Source organism: Zea mays, chromosome 4 (assembly GCF_902167145.1).
Source record: "Zea mays cultivar B73 chromosome 4, Zm-B73-REFERENCE-NAM-5.0, whole genome shotgun sequence".
In the NCBI taxonomy this organism is placed as follows: Eukaryota; Viridiplantae; Streptophyta; class Magnoliopsida; order Poales; family Poaceae; genus Zea; species Zea mays.
The window spans coordinates 226827971-226850698 of NC_050099.1; the positions used below are offsets into that span (position 1 = coordinate 226827971).

At 41.1% G+C, this 22728-nt stretch overlaps 1 protein-coding gene across 4 annotated transcripts; it reads left to right on the forward strand.

Annotated features, from left to right (window-relative positions):
* Positions 1-1188: 1188 nt before the first annotated feature.
* On the forward strand, positions 1189-4728 carry LOC103654685 (40S ribosomal protein S4). 4 transcript variants are annotated; one of them, XM_035967546.1, is made up of 5 exons: positions 1211-1675; positions 3035-3296; positions 3428-3500; positions 3692-3750; positions 4203-4728. In XM_035967546.1, the coding sequence occupies exons 2-5, from the start codon at positions 3222-3224 to the stop codon at positions 4497-4499; spliced, it is 504 nt and encodes a 167-aa protein (XP_035823439.1). In that variant the 5' UTR covers positions 1211-1675; positions 3035-3221; the 3' UTR covers positions 4500-4728. The 4 variants fall into 4 exon arrangements, with proteins under 4 accessions (XP_008679753.1, XP_035823439.1, XP_008679751.1 ...); XM_008681530.3 differs by having other exon boundaries at positions 1226-1675; positions 3035-3344; XM_008681531.4 differs by having other exon boundaries at positions 1189-3296.
* Positions 4729-22728: the final 18000 nt, after the last annotated feature.

Sequence of the window (22728 nt, forward strand, 5' to 3'; positions counted from 1 at the left end):
CAAAACCAAGAAAAACAGGACCTGAGAGTAATTAGTTTTGGACTAGAAAGGATGGCGGGTTATATATATAAAGGTTTGAGGTCTCTTATGTAAAAATGGTCGCGCAGAAGGGGTATGGTCCAAGGGGATCTGTTGGATCTTAGACCGACGGCTCCGATTTGATCGGCCACTTGACACTACTAGAGATATGCTTATTTAAGACGCACATTTTAAGACGGATATTAGTGCATTTTATAGAAGCGTCTTTTATCATATGGTGATGAGTAAGGTAAGACAGTTTGTTAGAGATCCGTCTTTAATAAAGAAGTGTTTTGAGACAGTTACATTGTAAGAAATGTCTTATATTGATTTAAGACGGATTGTTATTGAAAACCGCCTAAAATAAATATACCTTTTGAGTCATTAAGATTGCAAGAATTGTCTTAGATTTTGGTTAGTATATTAGACACGTCTATATATGAAACCATCTCAAATAAAGATAGTATTAGAGTCGTGTAGACTATAAGGACTGTCTTAAATGTTAGTAAGTATACTAGACACTTCTAAATATGAAACCTTCTTTGTATGATATTCTAATGAGACGTATTATGAAAAAACGTAGTGAATAGTGAATTCGGCTTAGTTTGATTATATATATGATATAAAATGTAAAACTTATTTCTGCAACTTGATATAAATGGTAAAATAGACCCACATGCGACCCGATCATTAATGTGTCACACAAGAGACATAAGTCACCATTTTCCTTTAATTCCTATCATTTATGTACCAAGAGGTTTAGGAAGATATATCCATCTATGATGAATATATCAATACTTTTACATTTACATTGTCAAACTCCAAAAAACCCGACCACTTTAGCTTTCATTGTGTTTCTGTAGTGCCGCGTGCTCAAGCATGCAGATATGTGGATGTACTCTGACTTCGGACCTGAAAAAAATTATCAAAATTATGGGCGACTTCAGACTAAAAAAATTATCAAACTGAGGGGTTGTTTGGTTCCACCCAAATAAAATTTAGTCACTACCATATCAAATATTTGAATGGTAATTACGGGTATTAAATGTAGCCTAATTAGAAAACTAATTTAACAAATCTTTTATATATTTTATACTATATTAAAACACTAGTTTTAACGATCATCTTGTGTCATCTTTTTTTAAATGTCATTATACTTTCTTTTAAATTAATCCATCCTACCTACCCTGATGCTAAACCTAATGAGTCGCCAACAGTAGCCCAAAATTAGGTTGGTTTCTCCTACACTTCCATGTTCGACGCGAGCGGCGAACCGACTTCCCTCTCATTCGTCTTCCACAAACCCCATAACCCTAGCACCGCTGCCACCATGTCCTCGTCTCCATCTTCAGTGAACCGCCGTCCCCCGGGCCCGCTAGCGTTAGGGCTGGAGTCCTTGGCGAAGAAGAAGACACATAGGAAGAAGCTCACCGCCAAACCTCCTCCAGATCCAGTCGTTGCCCTCCAATGGTCGGATACAGAACGTCTCGTCTCTTCCTTTGAATCCAGCAGTCGGTGCTCCTCCTCTGGATCCGGCGGTCAACTCCATCATCCGCAGCTTCTATGGCACCTCCCCTAGTCCCCCTCCATCGCCGCCCTCACCCACCGCTTCTATATCGCCACCTCTCTCATTATAGAAGAAGACACTGAGAATCTGGTGAGCTTCCACCTTTTTAGCTTATTCCGTTTAGATCTGTTGTCTATATTTGATTCTCGTTATGGAAGAAGCTGCTAGTGCTTGCTTGCATCATCGCTGAGGATCTGCTGGTAGGATAGATTAGCTTGATAGCTTGATCGGTGCATCCATGCGTGCAATCTAAACTTGCAATCTAGAACTCCACCTAGAAATCTTTCTCTTTTGATTAGGTCTTTTCTGATAAATTGGTCGGTGCATCCGTGGATGCAGTTTAAACATAGCTTAGTTTTTTTTAAACAGTGCACTTCAGGCTTAGTTTTTTTAAACATTGCACTTTAGGCTTGCTTTATATTCTTGTTCCTATTAAGAACTGAGCAACTAGCTAAGCTGAGATCAAGTTACAGTTTACTAAATACTGGTATGTTAAAAAGGAACCCTCATGTAGCTGTGAGAGTAAATTTCTTCTTCTTGTGCCAGAGTATATTAGCATTTCTTGGTTTTCAATTATATGTCAGTTTGCATTTCTCACAAACACATGCATTCATTCTCTGGTGCTATCAAACTGATGCATATTTTGATGAGCAGCACTAGGACTATGGTCATACGATTAGTGCTAGATGCTGAGTTACTGACAACAATAATCTCATCTGTTGTTTGATGTGGTGGTTGTGTCAATCAAAAAAACATTTTTCCATCACCAACAGAGGAACTGCGATTTAGCAAGCGCTGCGCAATGTTGATGACCTCCATTTTCAGATTACTTGTTGTTTCTAGACCCGAAGAGTGTAGGTTCTAGTAATTATTTGTGCCTAGCTCTATATTTTTTCTTTAAAGAAAAAGGAAGAAAAGCATTAGAATCTTTCACGCTGAATTTAGAAGAAGCTCTATCATCAAACAATTTTTTATTGAGAAATATTTTTTCCACACTTTTTCTAGCAGTTCTCTAAAATAAACCATGGAACTGAGAGTTAAAAAAGCAGCTTCTTCTCATTTAGTTGATGCATGGAATCCTATATGTGTCACTGAGTTTACTTTAGAGAATTACAGAGAATCAATTCTGATGATCAATGAATCACCATACACAAAGAACACAATCAGGAAGAGCTCAACCAATCTGTCTCTTGCTAGCTGCTAGGGCTACTGTTTCCATTTTGCAGACTTTGTGATTCGTAAAATTCTTTGGTTGGTGCAAAATAGAATTTTTCTAAAAATAATTAAATATTTATATTGTCAAATAAAAGCACCAGCAATGGTACCTCCATGTTCATGTTTATAATTATCTGTGATTCTTACATATTTCAATTACTATGCTTATTTGTTAAGGTTAAAATGTATTATCATGTGACCTGCCTTTTGTCCACCTGCACTGCTTGTTCGTAGATGTGCATGCTTGTCCCTCTTGCACTGCTTGTCTGTTACCTGCAGCAATCTTTGCCAAACGGACACAGGGAACCTATGCCCCACAGGACTGCACCACACGTGGGACAGGTAATGCAGGTATTGCCCCCGCTGTGGCTGGCCGGTGTGCAATTCACCAGGCTGCCAAACGAGCCCTAAAGGCCCCAGCATGGGCGACCCTCTCCAGGCCGCCGTCGCAGCCGCCCACGCGCTCTCCCTGCTATGGAGAAAACCGCTCATGGAGGTAAACCACTGTGTTGCGCGCACATCAAGATGTCAAGCAGTGGCTTCTGTAATGACTCATTTCTTCCCTATGTCAAATTAGTCTTAAATAAATTCTCAAAGGTGTTTCATGTTACTATACTTTTGATGCAGGTTAAATATCCTATTTATGATCAAACAGTGTACCTTAACGATTATCATAAGAAGATGTTGAAGGATCAATATGGTAAGTACTAAGTACCAGAGAGAGGATTACTATTTTTATTTCCAAATGTTTTACTGTTGTTTGCTCCATTGCATCTAGGCTCTAGGCTCTAGACTCCATTGCAAATTGGCTTGCTTGTCAACTTAACGTTAGTTCTGTTTGTGGAGTTTGGGTATTGAAGCTTGTATGTCTTGTTGGGTTCATTTTCTTAGAGGGACTGAAGACAATCGAGCAGATTACAATGGACTCAGCTTCGGTCGAGACCAATATGGTTAGCCTGCTGTACCATTTAATTGATCCTCGTACTTTCCCACTGTTAACTATAATTAGAGTCTTATATGCACATATCAACTCTTTGTAAGTTATTCTTTGAGGTCATGGATCCAAGTATATCACCTGATAAACTGTGTCAAGTCTTGGAACAGCACAACGTGCTTGCAATGCCAGCCAATTTAACACATCATCTCTCATTGTTCTAGTTGAGCATGACGATCTTGGTAGCTGTGTGAGGTTGCTGTTTTTCATTAGTAGATATGTGTACCTTATCCTTGCTATACTGTCCATATATGTTGTGTGCATGAAAGTCTTGCATTGAAAATGTCATGTGCTACAATCGTTAGGACTAATAATAGATGTTGCTCACTGCTTGCATTGAAAATGTCACGTGCTACATTGAAAATGTCATGTGAAGTGCTCACTGTTTTTCTATTGGTTTGTGTGCAGTTCAAGCTCTGCAAGGTGATGTCTGTTCAGTTTGGCCAAAAAGGCATCCCCTACCTGAACACCTACGACGGCCGCACCATCCGCTACCCCGACCCGCTCATCAAGGCTAACGACACCATCAAGATCGATCTGGAGACCAACAAGATCATGGACTTCATCAATTTTGATGTCGGCAATGTGGTCATGGTGACTGGCGGGAGGAACACCGGGCGTGTAGGAGCCATCAAGAACAGGGAGAAGCACAAGGGCAGCTTTGAGACCATCCACGTGCTGCTTGGAGCTTTTTGCTATGTCTAGTTTTCTCCTATTTGTTGTACAGGAAAACATAGAATGGAATTCAAATTTGGTGGTCGCAAAAGTCTGAAGACTTTAATTCATATAAAGTTAGGCTTAACATTAGTGCAAACAGTTGTATTTTAGTTTAGATTTAGAGTACACTTATGTATGCGTTGTTTGACAATGCTTATTTATGATATATTGAATGGTACTTATTTATATTATATTAATTATAATGTTGTTCAGTATATGTGTATGTATATTTCTCTTTCAAATTATTATAATATGATATCTGAAAAAATGATTATAAATTGAAGAATGTACTGCCGTGTAAGTCATTTCGTTTAAATCTTAATAAGACGGTCACCAAAATGTCTAATATCAGTATTCTAAATAAGATGGTTTCTAAAACGTCCATTATTAGTCACATAAATAAGATGGTTTTCCTATTGTAATCGTCTATTATTGTAGGATATTCGAGACGGTTTGATAAATACTTTATGACTTTTAATGTTTGTATTCTCTACGGTTCTTTAGAAGCAGTGTCTTAAAAAAACCTAATTCAAGACAGTTTATCGGACGAAATGACTTAAACAAATACCTTTTTCAGACGGTTTATCGGACAAAATGACTTAAACAAATACCTTTTTCAGACGGTTATAATTAAAAATTGTCTTATATAATATCTTTTAAGACGGTTTATAACCATCTTAAATGTGGTACATCTTTTGCGACTCCGTCAAATTTGGACACTTCATAAGCGTCTTAATAACTAAAAATTAACCGTCTCATATAACATGATTTGTAGTAGTGTGATGAAATGGTATGCCACTAGGTCTATAGGATCCGAGATCCACGGTCCAGTTTTCACAGGCAAAGGGGTATGCGGACGCTCTAATCTCATCCACCCAGTCGTGATCCAAAGACCAAAACATTGTCTCTTCAAGATCTAATCCACGCGGTTCCTTCTGCCATCAACGGTTCTGAAAGTCGCCTAGAGGGGGTGAATAGGCGAAACCTGAAATTTATATACTTAAACACACACTAAGGTCGGGGGTTAGCGTTAGAATTAATATCAAGTCCAAAAGAATATCTCTCTTGCTAGGAGTTGCTCAAGGATTGCGGATGACGTATGTGAACCAACTCAAATTCACACCAGCAAGGAAACGTTAGAGAGGGGAAAAACAAATCAAACAAGAATCAAGGTGAGTGAACACGATGATTTGTTTTATCGAGGTTCGGTTCCAAAGGACCTAGTCCCCGTTGAGGAGGTCACAAAGACCGGGTCTATTTCAACCATTTCCCTCTCTCAAACGGTCACTTAGACCGAGTGAGCCTTTTCCTTAATCTCTCGGGTCACTTAGACCCCGCAAGGACCACCACACACTTAGGTGTCTCTTGCTTCGATTACAAGTCACTTGAGAAATAGAAGGGAAAAAGAAAAGGCCAATCCAAGAAGAGCAACAAAAGAACACAAGTGATCCTCTCACAAGCCCTAATGCACTAGAGTTGATTTTGGGGCTTTGAGTAGATTGATTGCTTTGATTGTGTCTTGGAGTGTTGGGCTTTTGCTCTTGCAATGAATGAGAACTTAGAAATGCTTGGATGGAAGTGAATGAGGTGGTTGGGGGTATTTATAGCCTCCCAACCACTTCTAGTCGTTGGCTGAATTCTGCTGGCGATGGGCGCACCAGATAGTCCGGTGCGCCACCGGACAGTCACTGTGCATTGTCTGGTGCGCGCCACGTCAGCGCAATCGTTAGGGTTCGGAGCTGGTCGATCGTTGGAGCTTTTGTTGTCTAGCTGCACCGGACAGTCCGACGCCACATCGGACAGTCTGGTGCTCTCTGACTTCTGACATGCACTGTTCATCACGGCAGGTTACTGTTTGCGCGCAGAGAGTCGTTGCTCCGCTGATTCACCGGACCCGGTGGCACACCGGACAGTCTAATGAATTATAGCGGAGCGCGTCTCCAAATTCTCGAGAGTGGCTGGTTTAACTCTATACGGCCTGGTGCACCGGACACTGTCTGGTGCGCCAAAAACCAGCACACTAGGGTCCTTTTGCTCCAATTAAATTGTGTCCCCTAACTGATTCTTTCTTGGTTTATGTTGACCCTTATGCACCTGTAATACATGAATTCTAGATAAATTAGTTAGTCTGTTTGTTTGTGTTGGTCGTCAACCACCAAAATTAATTATAGGAAATGGTTAACCCAATTTCCCTTTCAATCTCCCCCTTTTTGGTGATTGATGCCAACACAAACCAAAGCAAATATAAAGTGCAGAAATGTAACTAGTTTGCAATTTGAGATGATTGTGCATAGGTTACTTAGAATTAAATCAATGAAAGATTTAAACATATGAATAAGAGTGAATGAATTGCCTTTTTAATATTTTGGACCACATTTGCACCACAAGTTTTGTCTTTGAAAATCTTTTGGAAATCTGTTCAAAAACTTTTGCAAATAGTCAAAGGTATAGGAATATGATTGCAAGAAGCATTTTTAGGATTTGAAATTCCTCCCCCTGTTTAAATGCTTTTCCTTTGACTATCTAAAAGCTCCCCCTGAATGAAATTCTCCCCTTAGCTTTCAAGAGGGTTTTGAAGTAGATACCAATTGAAAATTTTCTCTCACATAAGAGTTGAAAGTTAGATACCAATTGAGAATATACTAATTGAAATTCTTCTATACTTAATGTGAAGTTTTGAAGATACCAATTTGAAATTCTACTTTCACATATCAATTGTAAATTGGATACTAATTGAAAAATACACCAATTGAAATTTACCAATTAAAAATTCATTTTGATTTTTTTTTGAAATGGTGGTGTGGTCCTTTTGCTTTGTGCTTAATATTTTCTCCCCTTTGGCATTAAGCGCCAAAAAACGGAGAACTTGAGAGCCCTCTTGCATTTTCCCACCCCCCTTTGGGGCCTAACACTTTCTCTCAAATGGTAAACTAAATACGAATGAAGGGTCATACCATTGAGAGTTGTAGGAGCAACGACAAAGGGTAAATGATACCGTCAGAGTTGGAGTGGAAGCCTTGTCTTTGCTGAAAACTCTATTTCCCTTTCAATCTAAGACTAATCATAGAGATATACTTGAAAACACATTAGTCTTGGCCTTGGCACAAGAAGAATAAGAAATATGCATTTGTACCAAATGAAAGAGATATGATCTAAGGTATGTAAGTTAGCTATGTGTGCAATTATTTTAATCAAAGTTCCAAGAATCAAGTATATTTAGCTCATTCCTAAGCTTGCTAAAGGTTTTCTCATCTAGTGACTTGGTAAAGATATCGGTTAATTAGTTGTGGGTGCTAACATAAGCAATTTCGATATCCCCCTTTTGTTGGTGATCTCTCAGAAAGTGGTACCGGATGTCTATGTGCTTAGTGCGGCTGTGTTCAACGGGATTATCTACCATGCGGATTGCACTCTCATTATCACATAGGAGAGGGACTTTGCTCAACTTGTAGCCATAGTCCCTAAGGGTTTGTCTCATCCAAAGTAATTGCGCACAACAATGGCATGTGGCAATGTACTCTTCGGTGGTGGAAAGAGCTACGGAGTTTTGTTTCTTTGAAGCCCATGACACTAGGGATCTTCCCAGAAATTGACAAGTCCCTGATGTGCTCTTTCTATCTATTTTACATCCGGCATAATCGGCATCAGAATACCCAATTAGATCGAAGCTAGATCCCTTAAGATACCAAAGCCAAACTTAGGAGTGTAAACTAAATATCTCATGATTATTTTCACTGTCCTAAGGTGAACTTCTTTAGGATTTGCCTGGAACCTTGCACACATGCATACATAAAGCATAATATCCGGTCGAGATGCACATTAGTAGAATAAGGAACCTATCATCGACCAGTATACCTTTTGATCTACGGATTTACCTCCCGTGTTGAGGTCGAGCTGCCCATTAGTTCCCATGGGTGTCTTGATGGGTTTGTCATTCTTCATTCCAAACTTCTTAAGTATATCTTGAATGTACTTAGTTTGGCTGATGAAGGTGCCCTCTTGGAGTTGCTTGATTTGAAATCCAAGGAAATACTTCAACTCCCTCATCATGGACATCTCGAATTTTTGTATCATGATCCTACTAAACTCTTCACAAGTTGACTTGTTAGTAGATCCAAATATAATATCATAGACATAAATTTGGCATATAAATAAGTCCTTTGCAACAGTTTTAGTAAAGAGAGTAGGATCGACTTTACCGACTTTGAAGCCATTAGTGATAAGAAAGTCTTGCATGCATTCATACCATGCTCTTGGGGCTTGCTTGAGCCCATAAAGTGCCTTTGAGAGTTTATATACATGGTTAGGGTACTCACTATCTTCAAAGCCGGGAGGTTGCTCAACATAGACCTCTTCCTTGATAGGTCCATTGAGGAATGAACTTTTCATGTCCATTTGATAGAGCTTAAAGCCATGGTAAGTAGCATAGGCAAGGAATATATGAATTGACTCAAGCCTAGCTACAGGTGCATAAGTTTCATCAAATTCCAAACCTTCGACTTGTGAATATCCCTTTGCCACAAGTCGGGTTTTGTTTCTTGTCACCACACCATGATCATCTTGCTTGTTGCGGAATACCCATTTTGTACCTACAACATTTTGATTAGGACGTGGAACTAAATGTCATACCTCATTCCTTGTGAAGTTGTTGAGCTCCTCTTGCATAGCCACCACCCAATCCGGATCTCTTAGTGCATCCTCCACCCTGCATCAATATAGGACACAAAAGAGTAATGTTCACAAAAATGTGCAACTCGAGATCTAATGATTACCCCCTTATGAATGTCACCAAGGATGGAGTTGACAGGGTGATCTCTTTGAATTGCTTGGTGGACTCTTGGGTGTGGCGGTCTTTGATCCCTTATTTGTTGATCATCTTCCTTATCTAGATCATCTTCATCTCCCCCTTGATCCATGTTCTTCTCTTGAGGTGGCTCATCCTTTTGATCTTCATCTTCATCATCTTGAGCCTGATCCTCGTCTTGAGTTGGTGGAGATGCTTGTATGGAAGATGATGGTTGATCTTGTGCTTATGTGGGCTCTTCGGATTCCTTAGGACACACATCCCCAATGGACATGTTCTTTAGTGCGATGCATGGAGCCTCTTCATCATCTAACTCATCAAGGTCAACTTGCTCCACTTGGGAGCCATTAGTCTCATCAAACACAATGTCACAATAAACCTCAACTAATCTAGTGGATTTGTTGAAGACTCTATATGCCCTTGTGTTTGAGTCATACCCTAGTAAAAAGCCTTCTACAGCCTTAGGAGCAAATTTAGAACTTCTTCCTTTTTTAATTAGACTAAAGCATTTACTCCCAAAGACTCTAAAATATGAAACATTAGGCCTTTTACCAGAGAGGAGTTCATATGATGTCTTCTTGAGAATTTGGTGAAGATATAACCGGTTGATGGAGTAGCAGGCGGTGTTAATCGCCTCCGCCCAAAACCGGTCCGGTGTCTTGTGCTCATCAAGCATGGTTCTTGCCATGTCCAGTAGAGTTCTATTTTTCCTCTCCACTACACCATTTTGTTGAGGTGTGTAGGGAGAAGAGAACTCATGCTTGATGCCCTCCTCCTCAAGAAATCCTTTAATTTGAGAGTTCTTGAACTCCGTCCCATTGTCGCTTCTTATCTTTTTAATTCTCAATCCGAACTCATTTTGAGCCCGTCTCAAGAATCTCTTTAAAGTCTCTTGGGTTTGAGATTTTTCCTGCAAAAGGAATACCCAAGTGAAGCGAGAATAATCATCCACAATAACAAGACAGTACTTACTCCCGCCGATGCTTATGTAAGCGATCGGGCCGAATAGATCCATGTGGAGTAGCTCAAGTGGCTTGTAAGTCGTCATTATGTTCTTGTGTGGATGATGGACTCCAACCTGCTTTCCTGCTTGACATGCGCTACAAATCCTGTCTTTCTCAAAATGAACATTCGTTAGTCCTAAAATGTGCTCTCCCTTTAGAAGTTTGTGAAGATTCTTCATTCCAACATGGGCAAGTCGGTGATGCCAGAGCCAACCCATGTTAGTCTTAGAAATTAAGCAAGTGTCTAGTTTAGCTTGATTATCATTAAAATCAACTAAGTATAGCTGACCATCTAGCACTCCTTTAAAAGCTATTGAATCATCACTTCTTCTAAAGACAGTAACACCTATATCAGTAAATAGACAGTTGTAGCCTATTTTGCATAATTGAGAAACAGAAAGTAAATTGTAATCTAAAGAATCTACAAGAAAACATTGGAAATAGAATGGTCAAGAGATATAGCTATTTTGCCCAAACCTTTGACCAAACCTTGATTTCCATCCCCAAATGTAATAGCTCGTTGGGGATCTTCATTTTTCTCATAGGAGGAGAACATCCTTTTCTCCCCTGTCATGTGGTTTGTGCACCCGCTATCGATTATCCAACTTGAACCACCGGATGCATAAACCTACAAAACAATTTTAGGCCTTGTTCTTAGGTACCCAAACGGTCTTGGGTCCTTTCACATTAGAAACAAGTACCTTGGGTACCCAAACACAAGTCTTTGGACTCTTATGTTTGCCCCCAACATATTTGACAACTATTTTTCCTAATTTGTTAGTTAATACATATGAAGCATCAAAGGTCTTGAATGAAATATTATGCTCATTTGATGCAGCATGAATTTTCTTTCTAGGCATTTTTGAAAGTGCATTCATCCCTTTTGTGAGTTTTGGTAATTTGGATAACAACACATTTAAAAGACTAACAAGTTTGCTAAGTGTTGAACAGGAAATTTAGTATGATGAACATACTTGAATAGTGTATAATGATAGTGGACAAAGGTTCAACACAAGGTTAAATAACTAGTGAGACAATGCAAATGGATATAATATGGTCTCTATATTGGTTTGAATATATGGACAAGACCTGAGAAATCACTACATACATATGATCAGAATAGAGGATGAAGTGATTAAGAGGATTGGTCAAGCCAAAGTGAATAAGATATGAGGAATCGTGAATTGGCTTGACCATATTACTATCAGTCCATATATGCTTCTATGAGAATCAAACTAGAGCTTGATTGATCTTAACGGTTATATCTAGAAGACATTCAAGCAAGGTTCACAATATTGAAGAAATGATTCTCTCAATGGATGCTTAATATGATGTGACTCAAGAATGGCTTGATAGGGTGAAGATAGCAAGGAAAGGGCTTCGAGGAACTAAGCGAAGGTGAAGGCCAAGCGACGGCTTGTGGACCGAGGTACCATGGCTAAGGTGAAGAAGAGAGTACTTGCACTAAGTCGATGAACTAATCAGCTATGAAGAATTATAACATGTTGATGAATCAGAACGGTGACTTGGATCCATGATTTGAACTCATATATGGTGATATGGTACAAGTCACAGGGTTTGAGTTGTGTTTGCTTCAAAAGGTGAGATAAAGATGTTTGTGATCCTTATGAAGCAACGCCATGGAGACATAACATGAGACACAAATGACTCAAGGAGTTTACTTAATTAATTTGATTTAACTTGAGTATAGGAATCGTCGTACTATAAAGGGGAATCCAAAAAAAAGGTTGATGTTTGCCAAAACTCAAGCCTCTATATTCAAAAGCTATTTTTGAAAACCAAAAATCTCTTTAACATTCTATGGTTGACCGTGGTTAGGATTGAGAAACCTAGAGTGTTCCTGTTGAAAAGCAGTTGAGCTTTTTCAACTACAGTTAAACTTCACTTCAACTGTATCTTCAGCTGCAGTTGAGCTTTTTCAACTACAGTTGAACTTCACCTCAACTACAGTTGAACTTCACCTAAACTACAGTTGAACTTCACTTCAACTGTATCTTCAGTTGCAGTTGAGCTTTTTCAACTATAGTTGAACTTCACCGCAACTGCAATTGAACTTCACCTCAACTACAGTTGAACTTCACTTCAACCGGGGTCCAGAGAGGTTCAACCGGGGTCCAGGGAAAGTTCAACTGGGGTTTTTTCCCAGGCCTCACTGGTCAATACCGGTTGAACCGGTCCTAGGGGCGGTTCACCGGTGTCAGGGTCACCTAACCGGTCTGACCTCCTGACTGGCAGACTCACTGTCAGTCTGACCACCAGGCGGTTGAACCGGCCCTAGGGGTGGTTCAACCGGTGTTAGGACCTGTTTTTGCAGTCTGACCTGCAGTCTGATTGGCAGACTGACTATCAGCCTGCCCCAAGTGGTTGAACCGGCCCTAGGGGCAGTTCAACCGGTCCTCCACAGCCAAAATCAGCCTAACGGCTAGTTTTGAAGCCCCACCTATATATACTCACTCCTACCTCTCTCTCCACACAAAAGAGCATGACCCAAACTCCATTTCTAACTTGAAGAACACCTCCCACTCTCTCTCTCACACATCTCTTGCCTCTCCCATTTCAAATTTTTGGAGAGAAATCTTTGAGTGAGTTTGAGAGCTGCAGTTTTTGTGCTTCATCTCCAAATCTCTCTTGCTCTTCTTCATTCAAGCTTTGGTACTACATCGAGTTCTTTGTGGATTCATTACTCTTGGAGCTTCTAGCTCCTAGATGACTAGGTGTCTCTTGTGAGTCTCCAAATTTTGTTGAAGACCACAAGAAAGTTTGTATTACCCGCTCGTTTGAGCAAAGATTATTGTGTGGGCTTGACCTTTGTGGTCGGCGAAGGGAGGATTAGGGTTGAAAGAGACCCGACTCTTTGTGGGCGCCTCAATGAGGAAGTAGGGCACCTTTTGTAGTGTGACCGAACCTCAGGATAAATCTTGTGTCTCTTGTATTCTTGTTCATTGTGTTTGTTCGTGTTCTTCCGTTCTCTCACCCTTTTGTGGAAGATTTGTTTATATCTTTTTGATGTGTGGATTTTGAGGAGTTCCCTTCTTAGATCTACTACTTTGAACCCTATGGATTATCTAGAATATCTCATTTCCAAAGTTAACTGGGTGAATCTCGAGATCAATTCAGTTTTATATCTCATCATTTAGTTGAGCTCGTGCAAAACAGTTGAACCGGTTTTGACACCGGTTGAACTAGTTTTACCCAGTTCGTTTCTAGTTTTTTGTTGAAAAAGGTTCAACTTGCCTATTCACACCCCTCTAGGCAACTTTCAATTGGTATCAAAGCCTAATCCTCGTTCTAACGCTTAACCGCGTGAGGAAAAGATCATGTCGGGGGGACTAAGAAACGAAAGTGCTTCTAAGCTTGAAAAAGCTGAGGTTGCCTCGACTTCATCTTTTGGTACAGATGTTGATCCTAGGGCAATAGACCTTGCCATCAGAATCGCCGAAAGGATGTTCCTCAAAATGAAGGAAGATGATGCAAAGAACAAGATTGAAGAAGAAGAAAATGATCGATGGAGACCAAACGACGAATCCACCTCTTCACAAGGTTCGTCTTTCAAATCCACTTCTCATATGTGCTTTATCGCTAATGTGAGTGACAGTGAAAGAGAAAGTGAGGATGAGGAGGAGCAAGAAAGTGATAGTGAAGATGAGAATGATCTTCAACAATTCTTCGCTCAGCTAAGCAAGAAAAATTGGATGAGCTTGCTCAAACTCATGAAAAGAGCGGAAGAACAAAAAGAAATGCTTCATAAGCAAGAAGACTTTCTCATTAGAAAAATCGAAGACTTAGAGAAGTTGACCAAAGAGCATGAGAAGCTAAAGTGCTCTCATGATGATTTGGTCCAAAGGTATGAAGACATTTCAATTGAGCAAATTAAAGTTGTTAATCATTCATCATATATTGCTCAATTAGAAAATAAAAATGCTATGCTCAAGAACACGATAGAAAAGCTAAATATTCAAAATCTAGCTTTACAATAAAAACATGATATGCTTGTGTGCTCTCATAATAAATTTATAGATTCACATATCATGCTAGAAATGGCTCATGAGGTTGTGTTAATTAATTTGAAATCATACCAACCTCACATATGCACATGTACTCAAATAGAAACTATATTATCATGTGCTAACAAATGTTGCTCTCAAGAAAGTCAATCTTCCATTGAGCAAGAATTTTCAGGAACAAGTAATGTTTCCTATGCAAAAGCAAACAATGAGCTCAAGGAAGAAAATGAGAGGCTAAGAAGGAGCTTGACTCAATTGAAGGGAAAGTGTCATGCTCAACCTTCTCAAGATAATCATGATAATATGGTGAAAAAGCTTGAGAAAGGGACAACCGTAGCATGCACAAAACCCCTTCAAAAGAATACCAAGCTTTCCAAGAAGGGCATGAGCAAAATTCATGGTAAGAAAATTAATGTTCATACTATTTGCTCTAACAATGTACCTATGTGCTTCAACAAAGAAAGATCAAAGAGAAGCGATATAAGGTGCTATGGATGCAAGGAGAAGGGTCATGAAATTGATTCATGCCCCCACATGAAGAACCAAAACCTTGCACGATCAAGAAAGATGACCATCAAAAAAGATGAAAACAAAAGGCAAATGCATTGCAAGGACAAGCACCGCCTTTGTTACAATTGCCGTGAAAAGGGTCATCTATTCAAGGTTTGTCCAAAGGGTAAAAATCCTAAGCCTAACTTGGCAATACATTCAAATATGCTTAGGAGACCCAAATTTGACTCTTGTGCTAGAAAGGTGATGAGTTCACCACATTCTAGGACCAAGGCTATTTGGGTGCCTAAGTCCTTATTGGCTAACCTTGATGGACCCATCATGAGATGGGTACCAAAATGTACTTGATAAGTTTTGTAGGTACCTAGAGATGATATGAAGCTTTGGGGTGCTTGAGTGGTTTAACTCAATTCTTATCTCAAGCTATCAATCTTACATTGACTATTCTTTTAAGATCGTCCCAAAGATGAATTGAGTTGTTATATCACTAACTTCATATTCATCTCTAGCAAAGAACTTGTGTTGTAGGGAATAAGGATTAACCTTTGTGGGAATCAAGCAAAAGGCTTACAACTAAGTGATATCCAAATGATGGTAACAATTAATTCTTAAGTGCACATTGCTTTTAATTAGTATATTCCTTTGTGTCTTTTGTAGCCACATAGGAAAAATGAAGCACTTGAGAATGAACTTAAAAGATTTTACCTTGCCTTGGAAAAGATCCAATTATATGGTAGATTGCAAGTGTATATGTTTATATTCTGACAATCTACATGCTTTAAATTGGTTCTGAGTCTTCTACATTAATCACTCACCATGTTATGAATTAAAATTGCCCTATAAACTTAATTAAATAATCATGCTACTTTCATCTTTTTTTAATTAATGTTATGCATGATGCTTGTAAGGGTAATTTAGTTCATATCATGAGGTTTCCTTATTTTAGTAACCTTTTTATCATTTATATACTAGAGGTTGCTAAATAGGAAACTATTGCTTGTGTTTCAAATGCAATCTCTTTTAAGATATTTCATGGAAATTCATAAGTAGAGATTGTGCTCTTTCAATTGGTAAAATCACAAGCATTAAAGGTTAATCTTCACCTAAAAGAAAGATTAGGAATGCTCAAGGCAAAGGTGAAAGTCGCCTAGAGGGGGGTGAATAGGCAAATCTGAAATTTATAAACTTAAGCACACACTACAAGCCGGGGTTAGCGTTAGAATTAAATTCGAGTCCGAAAGAGAGGGCGAAAACAAATCACAAGCAAATAAGGCGGATGACACGGTGATTTGTTTTACCGAGGTTCGGTTCTTGCAAACCTACTCCCCGTTGAGGTGGTCACAAAGACCGAGTCTCTTTCAACCCTTTCCCTCTCTCAAACGGTCACCTAGACCGAGTGAGCTTCTCTTCTCAATCAATCGGGACACTAAGTCCCCACAAGGACCACTACACAATTGGTGTCTCTTGCCTTGATTACAATTGAGTTGGAAACAATAAAGAAGAAAGAAGAAAAGCAATCAAAGCGCAAGAACTCAAATGAACACAATCGTCTCTCTCACTAGTCACTATTTAATTGGAATGATCTTTGGACTTGGGAGAGGATTTGATTTCTTGTTTGTGTCTTTGAATGAAGTCTAGAGCTCTTGTATGAGGTTTGAAGGCTGAAAACTTGGATGCATTGAAGTGTGGTGGTTGGGGGTATTTATAGCCCCACCCACCAAAGTTGACCGTTGGTGAAGGCTTCTGTCGTATGGCGCACCGGACAGTCCGGTGCGCCACCGGACAGTCCGGTGCGCCACCGGACAGTCCGGTGCGCCAGCCACGTCACCAGGCCGTTGGGTTCCGACCGTTGGAGCTTCTGACAACTGGGTCACCGGACAGTCCGGTGGTGCACCGGACATGTCCTGTTCACTGTCCGGTGCGCCTTCTGCGCGCGCAGTCGCGCACTGTAGCGTTTTACTGTTCCTCTGCAGACGACTGTTGGCGCTGCATAGCCGTTACTCCGCTGGTACACCGGACAGTCCGGTGCTACACCGGACAGTTCGATGAATTATAGCAGAGTGGCTCCCAGAATTCCCGAAGGTGGCAAGTTCGGAGTTGGGTTCCCTGGTGCACCGGACACTGTCCGGTGCGCTAGACCAGGGTTGCCTTTGGGTGGTCTTTTGCTCTTTTTATTTGAACCCTTTCTTGGTCTTTTATTGGTTTGTGTTGAACCTTTGGCACCTATAAAACTCATAATCTAGAGCAAACTAGTTAGTTCAATTAATTTGTGTTGGGCAATTCAACCACCAAAATTCATATAGGAAAAGGTGTAAGCCTATTTCCCTTTCAATCTCCCCCTTTTTGGTGATTGATGCCAACACAAACCAAAGCAAATATAAAAGTGCAGAATTGAACTAGTTTGAATAAGGTAAGTGCAAAGGTTGCTTGGAATGAAACCAATAATTATTTTTACTAGATATGCATGGATGGCTTTCTTCTTATTTAAAATTTTGGACCACGCTTGCACCACTTGTTTTGTTTTGCAAATGTTTTGGAAATTCTTTTCAAAGTCTTTCGCAAATAGTCAAAGGTATATGAATAAGATTTTGAGAGGCATTTTCAAGATTTGAAATTTTCTCCCCTGTTTCAAATGCTTTTCCTTTTGACTACACAAAACTCCCCCTTAATGAAATCCTCCTCTTAGTGTTCAAGAGGGTTTTAGATATTAATTTTGAAGAGGGTATACCAATTTGAAATTATATCAAAAATAAGATACCAATTTGAAAGTAAAAAAACTTCTTTAATAATTGAAAGACTACAAATTTTTGAAATTGGTGGTGGTGAGGTCCTTTTGCTTTGGGCTAATACTTTCTCCCCTTTGGCATGAATCGCCAAAAACGGGTACTTGTGAGTGAAATATAAGCCCTTTGGTAATCTTTCTCCCCCTTTGGTAAATAAATAATATATGAGTGAAGATTATACCAAATTGGAGAGCGGTGTGGAGCGACGACGAAGGATGAATAATTTGGTGGAGTGGAGTGGAAGCCTTTTGTCTTCGCCGAGGACACCATTTCCCATTCAATCTATGACTTAGCATAATATTCACTTGAAAACACATTAGTCATAGCACATGAAAGAGATATGCTCAAGGGTATATAAATGAGCTATGTGTGCAAAATATCAATCAAAATTCCTAGAATCAAGAATATTTAGCTCATGCCTAAGTTTGGTAAAAGATTTCTCATCTAATGGCTTGGTAAAGATATCGACTAATTGATCTTTGGTGTTAATGTAAGCAATTTCGATATCTCCCCGTTGTTGGTGATCCCTCAAAAAGTGATACCAGATGGCTATGTGCTTAGTGCGACCGTGCTCAACGGGATTATCCGCCATGCGGATTGCACTCTCATTATCACATAGGAGAGAAACTTTGGTTAATTTGTAACCATAGTCCCTAAGGGTTTGCCTCATCCAAAGTAATTGCACACAACAATGGCCTGCGGCAATATACTCGGCTTCAGCGGTAGAAAGAGCTACAGAATTTTGTTTCTTAGAAGCCCAAGACACCAGAGATCTTCCCAAGAACTGGCAAGTCACTGATGTGCTCTTTCTATCAATCTTACACCCTGCCCAATCATCATCTGAATAACCAATTAAATCAAAAGTGGATCCCCTGGGTACCAAAGGCCAAACTTAGGAGTATAAACTAAATATCTCAAGATTCGTTTTACGGCCCTAAGGTGAACTTCCTTAGGATCGGCTTGGAATCTTGCACACATGCATACAGAAAGCATTATATCCGGTCGTGAAGCACATAAATAGAGTAAAGAACCTATCATTGACCGGTATACCTTTTGATCTATGGATTTACCTCCCGTGTCGAGGTCAAGATGCCCATTGGTTCCCATGGGTGTCTGAAAGGGAATTAGGCATACACCTAGTTCCTAATTATTTTGGTGGTTGAATTGCCCAACACAAATAATTGGACTAACTAGTTTGCTCTAGTGTATAAGTTATACAGGTGCTAAAGGTTCACACTTAGCCAATAAAAAGACCAAGAATGGGTTCAACAAAAAGAGCAAGGGATAACCGAAGGCACCTCTGGTCTGGCGCACTGGACTGTCCGGTGTGCCACCGGACAGTGTTCGGTGCACCAAAGGACTCCAAGTCAAACTCGTCACCTTCGGGAAAATCCAGAGGCGCTCCACTATAAATCACCGGACTGTCCGGTGTACACCGGACTGTCCGGTGTACACCGGACAATGTCCGGTGCCTCATGGAAGAGCAGCTCTGGAACTCGCCAGCCTCGGGAATTCGCTTCGCTATAATTCACTGGACTGTCCGGTGTACATCGGACTGTTCGGTGAACCAGCAGAGCAACAGCTACTTCGCGCCAACGGTCACCTGCAGGCGCATTTAATGCGCGCCAGAAGCGCGCAGAAGTCAAGCACGCGCGCGCTGGCACACCGGACACTCTACAGTACATGTCCGGTGCGCCACCGGACATCCAGGCGGGCCCAGAAGATAGAGCTCCAACGGTCGGAACCCAACGACCTTGGTGACGTGGCTGGCGCACCGGACATGTCCGGTGTGCACCGGACTGTCCGGTGCACCATGCGACAGACAGCCCCACCAAACTGCTAGCTTGGTGGTTGGGGCTATAAATACCCCCAACCACCCCACATTCAAGTGATCCAAGTTTTCCACCTTCCAACTACTTACAAGAGCTCTAGCATTCAATTCTAGACACACCCAAGTGATCAAATCATCTCCAAATTCCACACAACGCCTTAGTGATTAGTGAGAGAGATTTGCTTGTGTTCCTTCGAGCTCTTGCGCTTGGATTGCCTTCTTCCTTTTTGATTCTTTGTTGCGATCAACTCACTCGGTCTAGGTGACCGTTTGAGAGAGGGAAAGGGTTGAAAGAGACCCGGTCTTTGTGACCACCTCAACGGGGAGTAGGTTTGCGAGAACCGAACCTCGGTAAAACAAATCCGCGTGTCATACTCCTTATTCGCTTGCGATTTGTTTTGCACCCTCTCTCGCGGACTCGATTATATTTCTAACGCTAACCCGGCTTGTAGTTGTGATTATTTTTGAGAATTTCAGTTTCGCCCTATTCACCCCCCCTCTAGGCGACTTTCAATTGGTATCAGAGCCTGGTGCTTCATTAGAGCCTAACTGCTCGAAGTGATGTCGGGAGAACTCGCCAAGAGAGAGATGGAGACCGGCGACAAGCCCGCTACAAGCCACGGGAAGGCTTCATCGGAAGAGTCCCGCAACAAGGAGAAGAAGAAGGAGAAGAAGAAGGAGAAGAAGACTTTATTCTCACAAATCGCATCAGAGTGGCGACAAAATAAAGAAGATGAGGAAGGTGGTCTACTACGAGACCGACACTTCATCACCTTCTACCTCCGGCTCCGATGCGCCCTCCATAACTTCTAAGCGCCATGAGCGCAAGAAGTTTAGTAAGATTTCCTTACACTATCCTCGCACCTCTAGACATACTCCATTACTTTCCGTTCCATTAGGCAAACCGCCAACCTTTGACGGTGAAGATTATGCTAGGTGGAGTGATTTAATGAAATTTCTTCTAACCTCACTCCACAAAAGTATATGGAATGTTGTTGAGTTTGGAGCACAGGTACCATCCGTAGGAGATGAGGATTATGATGAGGACGAGGTGGCCCAAATCGAGCACTTCAACTCCCAAGCAACAACCATACTCCTCGCCTCTCTAAGTAGGGAGGAGTACAACAAGGTGCAAGGATTAAAGAGCGCCAAGGAAGTTTGGGACGTGCTCAAGACCGCGCACGAGGGTGATGAACTCACCAAGATCACCAAGCAGGAAACGATCGAGGGGGAGCTCGGTCGCTTCCGTCTTCGCCAAGGGGAGGAGCCACAAGACATGTACAACCGGCTCAAAACCTTGGTGAATCAAGTGCGCAACCTCGGGAGCAAGAAATGGGATGACCACTGTTGGGGACTCGTTCTCAAATGCTATGAATTAAGAACAAGGCAACATAAAATGTTAAATGTTAATGCCCTTCGTCCGCTGAAGCATTATTCCCTTAAGGATTTAATGAACTTCGGACGAAGGTTAAGGACGGCGCAATTACGAAGGTTGAATCTTCGTAATTGAATTCTAGTAGATTATATAAAATAATGCAAGATATGAAGTATCAAAGACAAATAAATTATAAATAAATAACATCACTTTCATATTATATCAACTCAATGTATTCAAATATTAGATACATTTATACCTCTGCCTTGGCGAAGAATAATTCCCGAGTGATGCGATTGCAATTACAAGAATGCGTGAACAGTAAAGGAATACTGTTCACTATTTATAGGCACGGGACACAGCCTGTGAGCAATTACAATCATACCCCTCATAAAAGTTTACAACAACGACTCAAACACTTATGGACTAAAGGGTCATTCTACTTTTAAGTCGGTTTGTAATTCCGAAGCTTCATGAACGGCACCCTTCGGCATCACGTGTAGTGTTTCTTCCTGCAGGACCTTCGGCGACGAAGCACGGTCCCAACAGTAGCCCCTTCGCGGTGCTAGATCGTTTTTCGTAACGAGCTTGATCCATGAAAAAAGTCTCTTAGGCTTCAGGAAGCCGAAGGTCCGAAAAACACCTTCTCTGAGCTCGTTGTCGAGAAACGATCCAGTTTCCGAGCACGTGGCGGCCCCACCCTGCAGGGTTATTGTTTGGTCTCTGCGGTCCACCGCGCAGCGGGTGCAAGCAGCTGTTTGCCTGGTGTAAAAATCCTGACGATTCACCTTCTTACCTGCAGCACTATATAAACAGACGGGTAGGTGTGAAGTTACCACAGCATTCATTGCTATTGTACTGTTTTGCTGCCAAAATTTTTAACCATAGCCGAAGCTTGACTCCCGGAATCAGACGAAGCTCCAGTTTAAAGCCTACTTCGTCAGAAGAAAAAGCTTCGGAAGAAAAAGTTTTTCAGTTCCCAAGAAATTCAGAATTAAATGGCCAGAGTGCGCTCTACCGCTAGGGTTGAGCGTGAGGGAGGCGAAGCCGAAGGAGCGAAGACTGTTCCTATCTCTGAAGCGATGCAACGATCTGGACTGGTGACCTCGGAAGGAATCCGTACTGTCGAGACAGAGCAGACTGCTGCCGAGACAGAAGAAGTTGTTGCTGAAGCGGAAGAAGGAAACATTGAGGAAGCTGATTCCGATGATGATTACCATATTGCCGTGCCAAGCAAGCCCAGCCACTTGGACTTCGGGAAGTCGACTGTCTCCAAGGCTGACTTCTCCAAGATGGTGAAGTCGGGTTATTTCAGTGAGAATGAGAAGAAGCTACTTCGCTTCGGGGGGGAAGAAACTACCCCGAAGCCAGAAAAAGATGAAATAGTTATTTTCAAGAGCTTTCTAAAAGCTGGATTAAGATTCCCCTTAAATAGGATGATATCTGATGTGCTGCAAAGATTTGGTATCTACTTTCACCAACTGACTCCCAACGCAATTGTCAGGCTCAGCGTCTATATCTGGGCTCTCCGAAGCCAGGCGGTGGAGCCGTTTGCCGACAGCTTCTGTCGAGCTCATGAGCTACATTACCAAACTAAGGCCAGAAAAGATGGATTGCATGAAAATTTTGGTTGCTATAATTTTGCTTATCGGAAAACCACGAAGTTTCCCGTGATCAGCTACCGAAGCAAATGGCCGGCAGGCTGGAAATCAGAATGGTTTTATGTCAAAGTTGATGAAGATAAAGAGAAGCTGGTTCAGAGCCCTCTTGAATTAATCTTCGGAGAAACAAGACCCCGATGCAAAATGGCAGTAGAAGGTCCAACTTGGGCTGCACTGGGCGAATTCAAAATTATAGCAGAACATATTGGCACTAGAGATTTAGT